General features: G+C 36.8%; 1 protein-coding gene across 2 annotated transcripts in view; it reads left to right on the forward strand.

The window, feature by feature from the left end:
- Positions 1-16128, forward strand: part of LOC132117376 (bifunctional heparan sulfate N-deacetylase/N-sulfotransferase 1-like) — a 97267-nt gene that overhangs the window by 77016 nt on the left and 4123 nt on the right. For both annotated transcript variants that reach the window (XM_059526636.1, XM_059526637.1), the window contains exons 5-12: positions 2077-2164; positions 2349-2503; positions 2705-2890; positions 4252-4380; positions 8005-8187; positions 11070-11166; positions 13776-13899; positions 15005-15179. In XM_059526636.1, coding sequence (XP_059382619.1) covers positions 2077-2164; positions 2349-2503; positions 2705-2890; positions 4252-4380; positions 8005-8187; positions 11070-11166; positions 13776-13899; positions 15005-15179 — 1137 coding nt within the window. The remainder of the gene's footprint in view (positions 1-2076; positions 2165-2348; positions 2504-2704; positions 2891-4251; positions 4381-8004; positions 8188-11069; positions 11167-13775; positions 13900-15004; positions 15180-16128) is intronic.

Consider the following 16128-nt stretch of genomic DNA (forward strand, 5'->3'; position numbering starts at 1 on the left):
TGATGCTGAAATTACTGCAAGCGTCACACGCTTCAGTCTATGTAGTAAACAAACCCGCACGTTTCTGCCATTCATTCATTCACACAGAGACGCGCAGAACATGCAGGATTCATATTACAACCAACTTTTGCGGCTTAACATTTACTGGTCCATATTGAGATTTGATTTGATTAATTTATGCTAACTTTGACAAATTCCTTGACTGTCCATATTAAAATGTAAGTTTCATTTTCATGACTGGATTTTGAGATTCCGTCCGCTTTTTCTGCTTTGCGGAAATCATAGTGCTGTATGCGTCAAGAACCGGGTACTCGGTACCACCGGTACTTAAAGAAAACTGGTACCGTGATATTTTATTTTTTTAGTACCAACTTGGTACCGAAGTACTGGGTCTTTTGACAACACTAACTCAAACTGAGCTATCTGAAGACTGGGATTAAGGGCTATATAACCACACAGTATACATACACTTAGAACTAATGCTCTTCTCCACTTTTCTTTTATCGTATTACTCTTTTGCCTGCTCCTTTTCTGCTCATCATTTCTGTCATCCAGATTTGTACATAGAAAGAAAGCAAAAGAGAATTTCTGGCCAGTTGACTAATTTATGCTGCCCCATTGGCAACTGTGTCATATGATAAGTTAATTACATACATGTTTTTGTGCTCTGAGAACTTTCTATGATGTACTGAACATTGTGAATTCTGCTCATTTAAATACGCCAGTGTTGCATTAGCTAGCCAACTTGGATGAAGTTTTCTGAAATAGTGAGAATGATTTGTGATAGTCTTTGAGGCATCCATGAGAATTACATTTATTCAGTTTTACATTTATTCACTTAGCTAACGCTTTTATCCAAAGCGACTTACAATTGCCACATATGTCAGAGGTCACACACCTCTGGAGCAACTAGGGGTTAAGTGTCTTGCTCAGGAAAACATTGGTGTCTCACAGTGGATTCGAACCCGGGTCTCTCACACCAAAGACATGTGTCTTATCCACTGCACTAGCACCACCCCGAAGATGAAGAAAAATCACTAGTGCACTGTATTTCATCATTTTGTAACAAACTTGTATGAATTTCTAGCTGTCAAATAGGTATGTTTATAGCTGTGTAATTTCCATTCATTATTCGGATTTAAACTTGACATTATTTTTACTTAATTTTACAAAAAATTATTTTAAATTGTAAAAAATTATGCATTTTTTAGTGCTGGGACCTGTGAAAATGATGACCGACTTACTGACTGGACCAGCAGAACAAATTTTTTTTTGTGAATGAGACATAGAATGAAATGTGTACAGAAAGGGAATAATTTAAAATATATTATATATACACTGGGGGAAAGAAGAGGCCATTAAAAAGGCATGTCTGTTTCACCTCAGAAGCAGAACATTGAGAAACTGGTTTGTTACATCCATATTTACCAAATGTTTTCCTGACCTGACCGCACTTTTCCTATCATCAGTTGCCTGTTTTTTTCAATACTCCAACCTCTGCTGTTCTTTTCCCAAATATCTCCTCTTCTTTCCATTTCCCTTTTTTATTTAATAATTTTTTGTACGACTGGCTGTTCAAAGGGCATCCAAAGACTCGCCGCAAGGATGAATATTTCAAATGCAGTTTTCTGCATCCTTCTTGTGAATCTCTCATCTCCTTGAGCGCTGTGATGCAGATGTTCAGCCGAGGGAAGGAATAGAAAGCAAACATAATCAAAGCAGTCTTGTCTGTCTGTGGACCTCTGTGCAGTTAAATATGAATCAGTCTTTTGATTGAGTCACACTGGAGAGGCAGGCAGTCAAAAACAAGCACAGTAAACAAATCAAATGAGAGGCAGATGCGGAGCTAAATCTGAGAGGGGTAATGAAGCAAACACAGGAGACGAACAGACAGCAGCCATGCTTACGCTGTCCCTCTAAGCACTGCTTGTGTGCAGACGTGCGTTGGCGAACGTCTTTTGGCTGTGTATCTCTTTTGTGTTCTCGTCTGTTGTCTGTGTGCTTTTTGAATGCGTTTTGTGTGTTTACTGACTTTTAAACAACTTTTATTACATTCCTAAACTCCTTGTTTCGCAGGCCCTACTGGAGACGCAGAACGAACTCCGAACCCACGTGCCCAATTTCACCTTCAACTTGGGATTCTCTGGAAAGTTCTTCCATGCTGGTAAGCAAATATCACATCGTTAGCTTAACAAAATGCTAACAACGAGCTCTTTTGGTATGTGTGAGCATTAGTCAAGTGATCTTCAGTCACTTATGAGTTTCTGTGATAGGATGCTGTTTTAGTAGGCAGCTTTTGCAATAGAGTCGAGATGTTTACAGTTTGTGTCCATGTAATTATATTTTAGGCACAGATGAGGAGGATCTTGGAGATGATCTGCTTCTGTCCTACAGTAAGGAGTTCTGGTGGTTCCCCCACATGTGGAGTCACATGCAGCCACATCTCTTCCACAACCAGTCTGTGCTGGCTGAACAAATGCTGCTCAACAGAAAGTTTGCAGAGGTGAGACTGTAGGGGTTGGATAAAACGCTTTTTGAAAAAATCAGGCTGTTTACATTTACATTAGGTCATTTAAGCACATGCTTTTATCCAAAGCGACTTTTTTTTTTTTTTTTGCATGTCCATGCATGTTTGAGCTTATATTGCCCACAAGCACTGTTTGTGACTTTTTTTTTTTTTTTTTTTTTTGCTGTTTCCTTTCAGGAGCATGGCATTCCCACAAACATGGGTTATGCAGTGGCTCCCCATCACTCTGGAGTGTATCCCATCCATTTGCAGCTGTACGAGGCGTGGAAGAGAGTGTGGGGCATCAAAGTGACCAGTACAGAGGAGTATCCCCACCTCAAACCCGCACGCTTCCGCAGGGGCTTCATACACAGTGGCATCAGTGTAAGAACACCTTTAATGGGGAAAGTAAAGAGTAAAAGTGGGAGAAACTGGTAGAATGGAATTTGGAAATAAAAAAGACTTGAACCTGTATCCTTAGGACAAACATGTTGCAATGCATTACTAACATATGCATTGCCAGTGCACTAAGGCTTTAGTTCTCCTCTATAAAAAAAAAAAATTTATTCAGACTGTAGCCTGTACAGCTGTATGGTTAAATGATAGTATGTTGAATTCTTATTCCGGCTGGATTCAGTACGATAAACCCCAGGCTATTTTGTGTATGGTTTGAGCTTTGAATCCCAGTGGGGGGTTAAGGGCAAACTGTTTGTGGAAGTACAATTTTCTTTTCTTTTTTTATCAACTGTGCATCGCTTCAGGGAACAACAGAGAGAGTATGACAAAAGCTTGGTGAATCATGACAGAGCGGTTTATGTGTGTGTGTGAATGTAAGAATGCATGTGAACTGACAACAATGGGCAGAAACAAAATCACCTTGAGAATCGTATACAGCAGCTATGTTGTATTTTATTTTATTTTTTAAATGCACACAAGGGCCATTTAACATTTGCTTATCCTGACATACAGTTATTATCCGTGGTTCATATCAGGGAAAGATGCTTATGAAAAAGCAAAGACAATAGTCTCATCATGAAGTATATACATGTATTATGTAAAGAATCCTTTCAGAATGAAGGAAAAATCACATTTAATGTAAACGTCTTCATTCTACCATCACTGGCTGTCAAATAAGATCATGTATGCTGATGTTTGGGCCACGTTATTTTGGGATGCTGTTTTCTTAGAGCAGAAGCATTCCAACTCGTTACATGTCAACTCTAGTAGACGTTCTCCAGTTATTGTAGGATTTTTCAGTAAGGTCAGAAAGTCATTCATTTGCCATTCCAGTCAAAAATTACTCTTAAATGAGATTACATATTATGGGTGTTGAAATACATGTTTCTTTGTTTGCACGTGGAGCTGTGAACACCAAAGCTATTTAGCTATTTTATTTCTGCTTTGATGCTTTTTTTATTTAATTTATTTTTTGCAAGCCTACAATGCTCCTTAACCATGTTTAAATCTCAGTAACAGAAAGTTTGGCTTATATATGAAAGTGGCTTATAGCTTCTGTAAAATTTCTAAACATGTTTAGATTGTGATTTTTTATTTATTTATTGTTTTTTTCATTTACTGTATATGTAATTTTATTTGATATGCAGTCAAGGTGTGTGTGTGTCTCTCTCTCTCTATCTATATATATATATGGCTCTTAAGGTTTTTTTTTTTTTTTTGCCAAGGCAATTTAACATTATTTTAAATAAAGTGATGACATAATGAAAGGAAATGTGTTTGTTTTTCAGGTGTTGCCCAGACAGACCTGTGGTCTCTTTACTCACACCATCTTCTACAATGAGTATCCTGGAGGCTCTAAAGAGCTGGACAAACTCATAAATGGAGGAGAGCTTTTCCTAACTGTGCTTCTCAACCCAGTATGTAGTGACATAAGTTATTTACGTTATTCACTGTAAATCTTCCTGTGCACTGTAGCTTTCAAATCTTATTTGCAAATGTTCAAACTTGCCATATGTGGCCCTGGACAACACAAAACCAGTTGGAAGGGTACATTTTTCAAATTGATATTTTTAAATCACCTGGAAGCTGAATAAATTAGCTTTCCATTAGGGATATGCCAGTATACAATTTTCATGTTGCGATGAATTGCTAATGCTTTTATCACGGTATACAGTATTATTACGGTATTGCAATTTAGTTTTTAAAAAGTGGTCATAATAAAGTATAACAGGTTTTAATAACTTTAATAACAAAATTAACTGAACATTTAAATATAATAAAGCAATACAGAAAAATAAATAAATTTAAAAGTTTTACAAAGATTGTAAAAGTGCAAAAGAACTATAAAGACCAATAGGTATCAGTTTACAAGAAGACCTCATTAGTTAACCTTAGTTAATGCATTAACATTCACAATGAGCAATGGCTACATTTCAAAGTGACGTGACATACAGCCAAGGATGGTGACCCATACTCAGAATTCTTGCTCTGCAGTTAACCCATCCAAAGTGCACACACACAGAGCAGTGAACACACACACACACACACACACTGTGAACACACACCCAGAGCAGTGGGCAGCCATTTATGCTGTAACACCCAGTTGGGGGTTCAGTACCTTGCTCAAGGGCACCTCAGTCGTGGTATTGCTGGCCCAAGACTCAAACCCACAACCTTAGGGTTAGGAGTCAAACTCTCTAACCACTAGGCCACGACTTCTCCTTTGCTACAGGTTATTAATCTTTGTTTAAAAATACAAGTCTTAGTTCAGGTTAGCTCATTAAATAACACAATAGCAACTTTCAATTTTAACAATTTGTTCATAAATATTGGAATGCCTAAGACTGATGAATGTTCAGAATAATTTTTCATTGGCAGTTTATTAACTAATGAATTAACTAATGTTAACTAATGAAGCCCTAATATAAAGTGTGAACAAACAATAAAGAATCAAAACACATTCAAAAAATGTCTAGAGCATGTTGTAGTCCAGATTAAAATGTAAAAAAAGTTTATAAATAAATAGTCTATTTAGTCTAAATATGTAAGTATTTGGCGCTTTGATGAACCGCATTGCAAATCCACAAATTTGAATGGCCATTTAAATCTATTTAAATGCTATATTTATGGGGTTTCCAGGGTGGGGGGCTGCATTTTCTGCAGTTTAGCGCCATCTGCTGTCAGAGTAAATGTGCTTTCATTCAGCGCATCTCTCACGTGTGCCCCTGTGTGTTTCTCATGTGTGCTTGTTTACATCAGAGTGGCACACGCATCTTTCAAGCAACATACAGCTGTGTTGTACATTTTGACCAGGTGATGGGAAAAGTATTCTTAAAATGCATTTCAAATTCTGAATAATATTTGTAATCTATAATTATTCAGTATTTAGAAGTGCCCACGATAACAATATCATGCATATTCATTACTGTGAGATATCGCATTACCGAATACCGGCACGTTTACTTTCCATTGATGAATGGTTTGTTAGGATAGGACAATATTTGGCCATGATACACAACTATTTGAATATCTGAGGGTGCAAAAAAATTCTAAATATTGAGAAAATCACCTTTAAAGTTGTACAAATGAAGTTATTAGCAATGCAAATTACTAATCAAAAATTAGGTTTTATTATATTAACAGTAGGAAGTTTACAAAATATCTATATTGGAACATGATATTTACCTAATATCCTAATGATTTTTGGCATAAAAGAAAAATCAATAATTTTGACCTATACAATGTATTGTTGGCTATTGCTACAAATATACCCCAGTGACCTAAGACTTGTTTTGTGGTCCAGGGTCACATATTTCTATGAAGGATTGGGAGTGTCATATTAATTGAAAAGTAAAATTTAATCTAAAAATGTATTTATTGATGCATTTAATTAAATATTTATTGAAAAATATGTCACTCACAATTAGGGATGTTCAATTTAACTGGTTAACCGTTAAGAATTTTGACCGATTAATACAATCAGTTAAACAGTTTAAAAAGTCATTTATTTATTTATTTTCAGTAATTTATCAAATTATTTAAAATGGTTTGCTACATGGTTAAAATATGCTATGCGTATAAAATATTGTGGGGGGGGGGGGGGGGGAAGTCACGTATAAGTCACATTTTATTATTTAATTCAGAAATGGGCCTAATGCCGACAAAAATAATTACAAGCATTATAATAAACTGTAAACATAGCTAGGCTATTTTAGTTCCCCTCACTCCACAACAAATCCTTTCAATTAACATTATTTAGAAAAGTACAAGAATTAAAAATATGCCTTTCCGAAGTTATAGCAATATAACAGCAAAAACTACTTGATTTAGGCTAAAACTGGGGATGCACCGATACCAGTACTGAGCTCTTGTATTCGTTAAAATGCCCGTTACCAAACACCGATACCACACAGCATGTGATAAGTGCCATATTCAGACAAAGAAACACTGACAACAGAACAACAGACACGAGTTATTAGAGATTAAGGTTGTCTACGTAGGATATTTATGCAATGAATATAATGTTAAACATTCACTAATAACGCCTGTACAGCTGACGTGCATGAGCTGATACAGCATGCTGAGTGGATTGAGCGTGCAGCGGTGGAGATGCGCAAGCTTGTCGAGTGAATATAAAATTCATCACTGGAAAGTTTTTAGTTCGGCGGAATATGTCAAAAACAATTAAAACAATGCACAAGTTACTTAACGGTAGGGAGGGGGAGAGATCGAGAGAGAAAGAGAGAGCATGCTCGCGCACTTCTGTTGTGTGATCTTTGTTCACTCACTTAGAACGCGCATTTGGATTAAAACTAAATCATAAAAAACACCATTTATAGGGACATTTACTATAAACATTATTTATTTTCAACCTTAGTCATACATGACTTTCTGGCGAAAGTGAATTTAGCAGCCTGTGTGTAATGCACTAGGCAGTACGTTACTACTGTCCCTCTCGTTCTCAACGAGTACAAATACATGCATGCGTTGAGTGTGTTTTGCTTGCTTGAGTGTTTTTGCAGACAGCTTATAAAAACATAGTTCTGGGTTTTTAAGCTTGTTTACTGGACACCTTGTGACAAAGCAGCTTTTAGACATTGCTTTGTTTTTGTTATAAGTCAGAAATGTCAAGGAGGCAGCTGTCCACAATAGCATAGTTTTCAGATTATGGCGTGTGACGCTCTGTATCTGATAAAGCAGCGTTTGTGAGCACAGTGCTGCTTTGTGTACAGCAGTTACTGAGAAAAACTGCTATTTTTACCGCTCCAAAAAGTGGTACCGTGTGGCAAATAATTAATTTGCGTTTTCATTCAGACCAACGCATTAATTGACGGCAACATGAAACAGCTTGGTATTCGTCTTAAAAACGATTTGTTTCAATGATTCTGAGTCAACTCTTTCTTTTGAGAGACAATCACTTTATACACTGTGCACTTTCAAATTTAAATCTTTGCTTGTTTTAAAAGTCATCTATTCATTAATCTGATAGGCTGAGCGCTTAATGACTTCTTACGCTTTTAAACCATTTTATTTTAAACCAGATCAGCATCTTCATGACCCACCTGTCCAACTATGGGAATGATCGTCTTGGCCTGTACACCTTCAAGAACCTGGTGAAGTTCATACAGATGTGGACCAACCTGAAACTGCAGACTCTGCCACCTGTGCAGCTGGCGCAGAGATATTTCCAAATCTTCCCTGAAGAGAGGGACCCCATCTGGCAGGTAACAGAGAAGCTCTGTTGGGGGTCTGTACTGTCCAGGGATCATTATGGGAAACAAATACAACTCTATTTAGTGGGAGTGGATCAGCGAACATTGAGAGTGTTGAGCGGTGTTGCTGTAATATGTGGCGAAAGGTTTCGTATGGCTGTCTGCACATTTACTCTAATGTACAAAGAGTGAAAATGGTTTTCCGTGTAGCCTGCCAGGAAATCACAGAATGCTATTTTTGAAATTGGTTCCTATAATTCATTTGAAAGTTGGAGGCAATGCAGAAGATCTGTCTTTCTCTCTGTATCTTTTCTCGCGCTCACCCCATTTCAATTTATCCAGCTTCTTTATTTCTGCTTGTCTCACTCTTTCGAACTCACTTGTTTTGCTTCACCCTTAGAGAAAGCGAAAGTGGGAGCCTGAAAGCTCTAAATCCCTCTTTTGATCTCTCTTTCGTTTCCTGTCAAGGTTGAGGTCCCATCTTTTCTGTCGGCTCTCCAGCGTTCCACAGCTTGCGCTGCTCTGAATAATCTTCTTTCCTCTGTAGTTGTTTTCCCAAGAAATCTGCAAGCTGCTGTTACATGCAGAGGAAAGAAACAACTTGGAAAGAGTTTAGTTTTTATTTTAAACTTAATACAGCATGTCCATGGCTCTTACCCAGAATCCATTGAGCTGTTCTTCTGTTTAAATCCTACATGGGCAGCTATTTTCTAAGAGAGATCACCTGCCACAGTGCTGGTAAATAAAGCAAATGTATGATAGATAAGGCAAAATCTTTTCTTGGACTGAACATGAGACTCTCCTTTTGATTGGTTCCAATGGGGTACACTGTATGTTGAACGGCACCTGAGTTAACCAGAAAACAGGTCGCATCCTGTATGTATGACCGCAGTATGAACTGATGGCGATTTCAATGGACTTCATGTAATGAGCTAACCTGTTAGCCTGTTTTACAGAAGATGTTTGTTGTGCATAAGAGAACCCCTGCAATACAGTGTGATGTTAGCATGCTGACCAAAGCTTTGTGCTGTGCTGCTTATATATTTATCCAACAGTAAAAACCCCACTTCCAAAACAAGGCACTTGTGGATGAGAGTCTGAAGCAAGGACTGGTGAGACAACATTTGTCCTGCACTGTTTCACAGGCGATTAGTAGAAGGAGAATCTTCGATTGACAGGACAGTCATTTATGACATTTCTGATCCAACAGCAACAGCTGTTTCATGTGTCATACATCATTACACCATTTCGACGTCATTGCACGTGCATAACTCTCCAGTTTCAGTTCGATCTGTTCAAATGTTTATATTTCTCCTTTTGAACAGATTCTCAACTCTTACAATCAGAATTACATTTCAGTCAGATTTGGCCAATTTATTCAGATTGGGCTACAAGTCCAATTAGTTTTTTGACGAATTTATTGATGAATAGAAATGTAGCCTCATTTTTGGGTGAACTATCCCTTTAAAGCCATGTTGCTGCTGCCATTTTCTCAACCCTTGTCTTGCTCTCTCATTGGCTGTCGGACTATCATCGAGTCGGCTGACTGGTCCAGATATTTAGCATGCTAGATAATTCTTTGGCGTCAACGAGGTGTCAGGGAGCCTCTTTGATGCGTCGTTGAGTAGTTCACACATAAAGACTGCCGAGCGCTGATCACACACTGATTTGCCCCTGATCACAGCCTGACCTGTCAGCGAGCTTGTTGACTTGCAAATCCGGCTTAAGATCCTGTAGTGTGAACTTGGTATTAGGGGCTACAGGAACGTAGTTAGGAACCACTACAGCATTTATTTGAAATTTGAAAGATAACATAAATGTCTTTTACTTTTTAATGTCCTTGCTAAATAAATGTATTAATTTCTTTAAAAATACAAATAAAAATCTTAGTTAACTTGCAATGTATTCTCAAATTTCCTTTTCCAAAATGAATACATGTGATGCTGTCTTAAAAATAAGGAATTTTATAAGAAGTTGCGTTTCGGAACAGAGCTCATATTTACGGTTAACGTAAACTATGACCCCATGAGTACATCAGTGATAAACTCACTAACCAAATGTGTTAATTATTCCTTTTAGCACTGGCATCTACTCATGTGAGAGTTTTTGGTTGTTAATAGCTGTTAATCTCATTAGGAAGGACAGGTGTTGGATTGCTGGTGGCTTGCAGCCTTGATGCACCGTTTCACCATCTCATTTTTTGTCCAAGATTTTAATTTAGAGGCAAGGGTTAAAGCTATTAATTCATTACAACCGTTGCCAGCATCTTCAGCTGTGATGGATGAAGGGCTCGCAATGGCTGCTGCAGGACATCTTTCTCCCGAGATGCTTCAAAGCTCTTGACAGGGGTTGGTTTATGGTTTATGCTTCTGATTTCTATCTGGTTTATCCCATAAAACAGCCACCTCTGGGATGTTATTAGGGCAAGTTTAAAGGCTAAGTCTGAATTAATCTCAAATCTGCTTGTTATTGGACTCTGCTGATGTTGTAAGATATTTGACATGCTTGAATAGTTTGTTTTAATTTGGCCAGAAAATGCACTTTTCCTGCTGATGTAAAATCCAAGTCCAAGCGCTCAGTCTACATCCAAATTTTCTGAGCACATCTTAACTTTTGGACGTCCTGCTATTTTGCTGTACCCTATATTTGAATATGCATACTTCCCTGTAAAAAATAAAAAATGAACATCTCACCCTGGGTAATTTATAAAACAGTACGTTTCTCATATCCATGCTGGCTTGGTGAATGAGAACAATTTTTCCAGCTTCTTTATAATTTCCTGCTGGTTATTGAGGCACAACGATTGACTCACTGCGGTGTTTTTTATTGTGAATGTGCTCATTTTAGTGATATATGGGTAGCACTTAACTTTGGCTCATTTCTTACCCTCACAGGACCCCTGTGAGGACAAAAGACACAAAGACATCTGGTCTAAAGAGAAGACCTGTGACCGTTTCCCCAAGCTGCTTATCATTGGACCTCAGAAGACCGGTGAGTGTTGTGCTCAGCACACATCCACACACGTGTGCACTTGCGCCATCTAGCTGTGTTAGCTAGATATGTTCTCTTTTAAAACCAATTATAGCACATTTCCATCTAGATCCGGAGTTATAAGTGTGCCTTTCAGCACATATCAGCCAATGTAATACTGTAGATTACAATATTACAATTTACTTGAGGAATTCCTATTCTTCTTTTTCTGACTTTTTATTATAATTGTAGTTATCGATCCCCCATTTTTGAGTGGTTATCGATTCTCTTGCCAGAATGTTACCAGTAGTGATGCAATATTTGGCAATTTTAAGATTATCAGATTATCAGCGTGTGTTTATTTATTTATATATATATATATATATATACATATATATATACACACACACACACAAACACGCATATGATTGGGTCATATGATGCTTTCTTTTAAAGATTATTTTGTGTATTTGGTGTAACAGAATATGTTGACATGCTTTAATGTAAAAAAAACAATATTTTCCAAAAACTGTACATTATTGTAGGTCCTCTATGCCCCGCCTCTCTCAAACGTGTTGTTTTCTAAAAAGTCCCTCCTTCAGACAAGAGCAGTCTGCTCTGATTGGCCAACTGACCCAGTGCATTGTGATTGGCCGAACACCGCAAGCACTCGTCGGAAATGTAACTTCCCTTTCCATAATCGCGTGCTTCATCTTTTAAAATAAATGTAAAGACAGTTAATAAGTTAATTAAACGAATATCAAAACATAACTACGGTAGCTGATTCAGAAGCGCCAGATTGTCGTAGCAAAGTCAGAATCACCTCCTCTTGTAGATTCACGAAACGGTCGTCAATAAAATGTGTTGCTGTTTTGCTGTAAGTAATCTTAAAGATTCCTAAATGTATCTACTTTCAGAAGGCCAAATTGAAGTGCTTTTGCTTTCGCCTAGATACACACAGCATCTCCCTGACATGACTGCTTCAACACTAACTGCAGTTACTGAAGCCACGCCTTCTTTCCTTGCGTGAACATTTGGGCGGCATTACACAAATATTTCCACATAGTGACCTAGAAGTGGGGGGGTGTTTGAATGAGCCATTTTAGGGGGGTTGCGGCAGAGTCTTAACTTTAATAAATAATATCTCTTTGGATTTGAGACTTTAGTCTTTGCAACTTTACAGATCTTCGTCATGCACCAAGAGCTTGTGACACTCCAAAGAGAAAAGAAAAATTTAAATAGCATCATATGACCCCTTTAACAATTCTCAAAAATCATGTTTTTTCATTGTCCATTCCAGTTAATCTCAATCAAACTACAGTTGGGTTGTTTTGATTAGGTTAAAAAATAACAAAAAATTACAGCTGATTAACGCAATAAAACACATGATTACATAATAAATGTATATATACGTACATACATGCAAATTCTACATAAAGCGGTCAAAAAAAATCTAATTAATTTAATTGATGTCCCTGTTAACTAATCAAATGAATCACACATCAATTTAGGCTGAGAAATGACCCCGAAAGATAATTGAAAATCATTATTGTGTTAGATGAGGAAGAAAGAATGTTGAATAGACATTACAAAAAGTAGCTTTAGAAGGAAATATTTTGAGTCAACATATTGTTCAGGTGGCATGAATGCATTTACACTGCATTTAAAATTGCATTAATGATCTGAGAAAAACAGGGTTTTAAATAAGCATTAGTTGCTTTTAAGAAAAAAATTAACTGAATAGTGAAATTTCTATATATATATATATATGAAAATAAATAAATGAAATATACTTCAAATATGAAACTAAAACCACTTGTTTGTTGTGGCAAGTCGCTGTTCTAATGAGTGAGTCATTCATTCAAATGTTTAAACTGCTGATTTATTCATAAACAAAGCAAGGAACGGAATCATTGGCTCATCTCAGTTAATCTAATAATCAGCTACAATAATCAGCTATGTGTATTTTTATTTCTAAATGTTTTATTCAGTTATGGGGTGGATTAGTGCTGTGATTGACTTGCGACAGGTGTGTGTGTTAATTTTTTTTTTTTCATTTTTTTTTTTTTTCTTTCATCATCCAACAGCATTGGTGGGGTTTTATTTCCTTACAGACTCAGGCTCATAGATGTATGCAGGCTTTCTACTGCAACCCTGGCTGCGCCTCAGTACATTTGAATTCAGTTTTACAGCGTTGACTAATTAAACTTCTAAAGATGTCTTCAGGGAGCAATAGCCCACTCTAAGAGTGGGGAGGAAAATGGCTGTGTTAATCTCAATAAAAGTTAGATTAGGGGGCTGGGCCTGAGACCAACATTTATATATTTCTTTCTTTTTCTTTTTTGCACTGTTATTACTTCACTTCCCAGACTTGTATATTAGCTAGCATCATCGTTTCAGTAAACTTTCACTGAAACTTTTTCGTTGGCTCAAATTAAATCCGGTTTTATACTACATACTGTACAAACATATATTAACTTCTATAGCTCAATAGCAGAATTTTAGGAGTCACAATGGGGTTAAGAAGTCTGAGACTACTGATGAAATAGTTTTATTATTATTGTTATTATATTTAAGGGATTTTTGTTAAAAATTAAATCGGAAACATATGCTGTCTTGTGTTTATTCAGGAACTACTGCTCTCTATCTGTTTCTGGGCATGCATCCTGATTTGACCAGTAACTACCCCAGCAAGGAGACCTTTGAAGAAATCCAGTTCTTCAACGGCCGAAACTACCACAGAGGAATTGACTGGTATGTGGTGATATTGTGAAAGGAACTTCATAGGTTGCAGTCTCTTTGAAATCATGCATGATTTGGTTGACCCCATAAAATAAAAAAAATTGCTTTGTCGTTTAGTCCATATATGTTAGTTTTGAGGTCGTCTGTATGCTAGTGTACACCTAAAACATTTAGCAGATTGAAAATCCATTCATACCCAGGACAATTTTTCAATTTTGTGAGAGTAATGAAAACCACAACACAAGTATATTGATAATGTGACAGAGAAACAATATTGCTGCAGTCATTTCAGAACATTTTCTTCCAGCTGATGAAAACATCAGCATTTAAAGTGGCAGACATCAAAATTGTGGCACGTTCATTTAATGAACAGAAAGTTTTTATGCATTGATTTGGAAGCCAATATAGATATCGTTACAGTTATCATTCTTGGCGTTAACAGGCCTTGACCTAAAAATTATCATCTAAATTACTGATTTAAAATACTGAGTCATCTTTCACTCATGGGATGTATCTAAAACTGCTCTCTAGAATGAGAATGTCCTTTCCCCCTAAAAAACCCATTTCTGATGCATCCCAACTTCCTGTTTCCATAGGGAGTACCTCAACATGGGCAAGAAAACCGCATGATTTCATGGGTTCTTTACAGTCGATAGCTCTTGTGAACTACTGTGATTGTGAAAATCTGGCATGCTTTGAAGTTAGGAGTATAAAGAGACATGGAGGCTAATGTTCCCATGAGAGGAAAGCATTATGGGTCATTTCAAAACACAGCACTGCCTTCACCACCAGCTCTTTCTTTCCATCACCCAGTAGTCTGAAATGTAACTAATAGAAAGCAGGTGTCTGATGCACATCATCAACCGCTTTTCTCTCTTCCTGCCTTTCATTTTGTCTTTAATCAGTTTGCGGAAAAAATTGCGGAGGTTGATGGTTCATCTGGCAGTTTGTTCTCAAAAAAAAAAAAAAAAAAAAGCAGAGATAAACAATGGCGCAACAATAGTTAAACATGCATTTTTATTGATTTTGTATTTTTTTTAATACACCATCTGTTTTCTCTCAAAAGTGTGGACCAAATTTAATGAAATGCTAATCGTTTGGCTTTTTTAAATGCTAGGTACATGGAGTATTTCCCTCTACCCTCCAACACTAGCTCAGATTTCTACTTTGAGAAAAGTGCCAACTACTTCGACTCTGAGGTCGCGGCCCGGCGAGCAGCTGCTCTTTTGCCCAAAGCCAAAATCATCACCATTCTTATCAACCCGGCTGACAGAGCCTATTCCTGGTATCAGGTCAGTATCTATCTGCTCATGTGTCATCCAATCACATCCAGGGTCAGTCAAGGCCATGATGCCTGCTCTGGACAGAAGATTAGATCTGCAAATGAGAAAAATATGTAATTCGGAAGGAATTGTAAACAGCATTGTTGTGCTGGGTCTGACAAAAAAAAAATGATGCCCTTTTTAAATGTGGACATTTCGATACTGTAACTATATTTGGATTGTATGGATGGAAGAAAATGGTATAAAAATTATGTACACCCATGCATTTAGCAGCTTATGCAAATTATAAAGAAATGATGCTCATTCCTTCATGCAGAATTGTATTATGTACTTGTGTGAATTTGGAGTGATTTGTATCATGTATGGCCCACTTCATGTCCCTCATAGCATTTCAGTTAAATTGAGATCTTGACTTTGACTTCTAAAACAGTTTATTTTTTCTGGAACATTTTTTGTGGGTCTGCTTGCATGTTTCCAATGACAGGTTATGTGTTCATCTTAATATACTGCCTTTTATCTATTAACATCTGTAAAAATGTATAATCTGTACGTTCTAATACAGAAAAACTAAATACATGGCCTCTTTGTGTCCTTAAAAAGGCTTAAAATGTCGTAATTTGAGGCCATGTCTTAAATGTCTTGGTACGAACATATATTATGTACCTTATTAATCATGTGATTATTATGCTTCAAAAGTTTGTGATTTAAATATGAGCACTGCTTGTTTAAATTTAAAAACACAGCACCTATTGTGCATTCTGTGGACTCACAATTTCAAGCTATGAAAACCTTACATTTTTGTCATTGAATATGATCTAACTTTTAATGAATAATTTAAATGTACTTTTATGGTTTTATATTGTAGAGTTTTGTATTTTATCTTTTATATGAGTCCTGGTGTATTTCAGGTTTTTGTGTATATCAGAGTCCCACATATAATTAAAAAATGCATAAGATA

The sequence above is a fragment of the Carassius carassius genome, chromosome 36 (assembly GCF_963082965.1).
Source record: "Carassius carassius chromosome 36, fCarCar2.1, whole genome shotgun sequence".
NCBI classification, from domain to species: domain Eukaryota; kingdom Metazoa; phylum Chordata; class Actinopteri; order Cypriniformes; family Cyprinidae; genus Carassius; species Carassius carassius.